The sequence below is a fragment of the Chlorella variabilis genome (assembly GCF_000147415.1).
Source record: "Chlorella variabilis unplaced genomic scaffold CHLNCscaffold_32, whole genome shotgun sequence".
In the NCBI taxonomy this organism is placed as follows: domain Eukaryota; kingdom Viridiplantae; phylum Chlorophyta; class Trebouxiophyceae; order Chlorellales; family Chlorellaceae; genus Chlorella; species Chlorella variabilis.
In genome coordinates this window covers 146854-148877 of record NW_005435056.1, presented here as the reverse complement: position 1 = coordinate 148877, position 2024 = coordinate 146854, and the positions used below count along the sequence as shown (strand labels likewise).

Genomic DNA, 2024 nt, shown 5'->3' with positions numbered 1-2024 from the left:
GTCGCCCCTCCCATCATCCCTCGCAGCCCCCTCCCTCCCCACCTCCCGCCCACGGCTGCCCCCCCCCCTCCGCCCGCATCCGCCCCCCCGCAGGCGGCGCTCACCCAGCAGCGCGCGCACGTCGTCCTCGTATGCTGAGCTGTCCATGCGCCCCCTCTATCAGCGCGGTGGCCAGCTCCAGGAACTGGCTGTGCACGGCCTGGGAGGCGTCGTTCCAGGCGGGCACCGGCTGCTGCTGCTCGCCGCCCAGGGTGGAGAAGGAGATGGAGCAGGCCTTCTGCGCTCAGGGAGGAGGGAGGGAGGGAGGGGGCGGGGGTGGAGGGTGGTGGAGGGTGGGTAGGGTAAGGTGGGTAGGGTGAGCGGGTGGCGTGCTGTTGTTGTTGGTGGTCTGTGTGTGTTTGTGTGTGTGTGAAGGTTGGGGCGGGACGTGGGGTGGCAGCCAGGGGAGGAGGCGAGCACTGGGCAGGGGGCAGCGAGAGGGCGAGGGCGCGGCTGCTGCGGCCGCACCTGCAGCGCGCAGGAGCGCGCCGCCCGCATGCGCTCGTACACAAACTGGTGCAGGCGCAGCAGCACAAACAGCGGCTCGTTGCCGTACAGCAGGCCGCAGTGGGAGGCGGCGCCGTCGGCGGGGGGCGGCGCGGCCGCGGCCGGCGCGCCGCCGGGCACCAGCGGCACCAGCGGGCGGCAGTTGACAAAGGCGGACTCGTCCTCGTCCTCCTCGGTGAAAGCGGAGGGCTGCGGGGGGGTAGGGGAGGGGTGTGTAGGGGGGCAGGGCACGGTGTGTGTGTGAGAGAGAGGGAGGCGAGGGGGGGAGGGAGGCGGTGAGGTGCGGGCTGGAGGAGGGGAGGGGCAAGGCGCGGCGCACTGCTTGCTCTGCGCGTTGCCCAGCTGCGCGCCGCCCCACACCGTGCCACCCACCCCCACCCTTCCCACTGCCCCCAGCGCTGCAGAACAACAGACGGCACGCGCCCGCACCTCATGCGACGTCACCCCCGGCTCCTCGTCGTCGTCGGTGCTCTCCGCCTCGGTGTTGGTCTCCTGCGGAGCGTTGGCCTGCAGCTGCAGGGGCGAGGGCGGGCAGGCAGGCAGGCAGCTAGGATTGAATCGCGGGCCGAGAGGGAGGCAGCCGGCCATGCAGCAGCGCAGCGCAGGGCAGCGCAATGCTGCAGCGCGGGGCATCAGAGGACACTAAACGGTGGAACCCGCCGCGCCTGCCCCCGAGCCGCGCGCCCACCTTGCCCGCCGACGCCTCCTGCCCGTCCACGTCCATGCCCTCGCCGCCCGCGCCGCCCGCCTCCACAGAGGTCGGCTCGCTGGCGGCGGCCTTGGGGCGGCGGCCGCGCCGCGCCAGCAGCGGCACGGGCTCGCGGCTCGGCTGCGCGCGCCGCCGCTCCTCCGCCGCCTCGCAGCTGCAGGGCAGCTCGAAGAAGGACTCCAGGAAGGAGTGGAACAGGGCGCGCACCTGCACACGCAGCGGTGGGAGGCGGCAGCGGCGGAGGCGGTGGGGGACACACGGGGGAGCAGCGCGGCGTGAGCTGGGCTGCCTGCCAGCTGGTGGTGGGGACGGCCCGCGCTTGCCAACCCAGCCAGCACCCCACCGCCAGGCAGCCTCGCGGCATGCTGGGCAGCCCTCGCCGGGCCCCCTGCCCCCGCCCCCGCCCTGCCTTGCGTGCCGCCGCGCCCGCCGCCTGCCCCCTCCGCCACCGCCCGCCACCTGGCCCGCACCGCTGCCCTGCCGCCGCTGCCGCGCCGGGGCCCCACCTTGGGCGCGTGGTCTGAGCCCAGCGCGCTGTTGATGCCCAGCTGTATGACGTAGCAGGCATCCTTGTGTGCCTCCACATCGGAGCAGGCAAACGTCATGTGCGCCTGCACCACGCAGGCAGGGGGCAGGGGGCGGGGCAGGGGGCACGGGGCGGGAGGCGTGGGCGTGGAGGCTGAGGGAGGTAGCCGGGCAGGCAGGCAGTGAGGGGCAGCGAGGGGGAGGCAGGGCAGGCAGCTGCCAGCCGACCAGCTGCCCAAGCAGG

General features: G+C 74.6%; 1 protein-coding gene across 1 annotated transcript in view; it reads right to left on the bottom strand.

The window, feature by feature from the left end:
- CHLNCDRAFT_141207 (hypothetical protein) overlaps positions 1–1860 on the bottom strand; it is a gene marked incomplete at both ends in the record, with an annotated part of 5631 nt that extends 3771 nt beyond the window's left edge. Inside the window, 5 exons of the mRNA XM_005843258.1 lie at positions 121–277; positions 508–735; positions 976–1059; positions 1235–1462; positions 1762–1860. Of these exons, the coding sequence (XP_005843320.1) occupies positions 121–277; positions 508–735; positions 976–1059; positions 1235–1462; positions 1762–1860 (796 nt within the window). The remainder of the gene's footprint in view (positions 1–120; positions 278–507; positions 736–975; positions 1060–1234; positions 1463–1761) is intronic.
- Between the last annotated feature and the right edge of the window lie 164 nt (positions 1861–2024).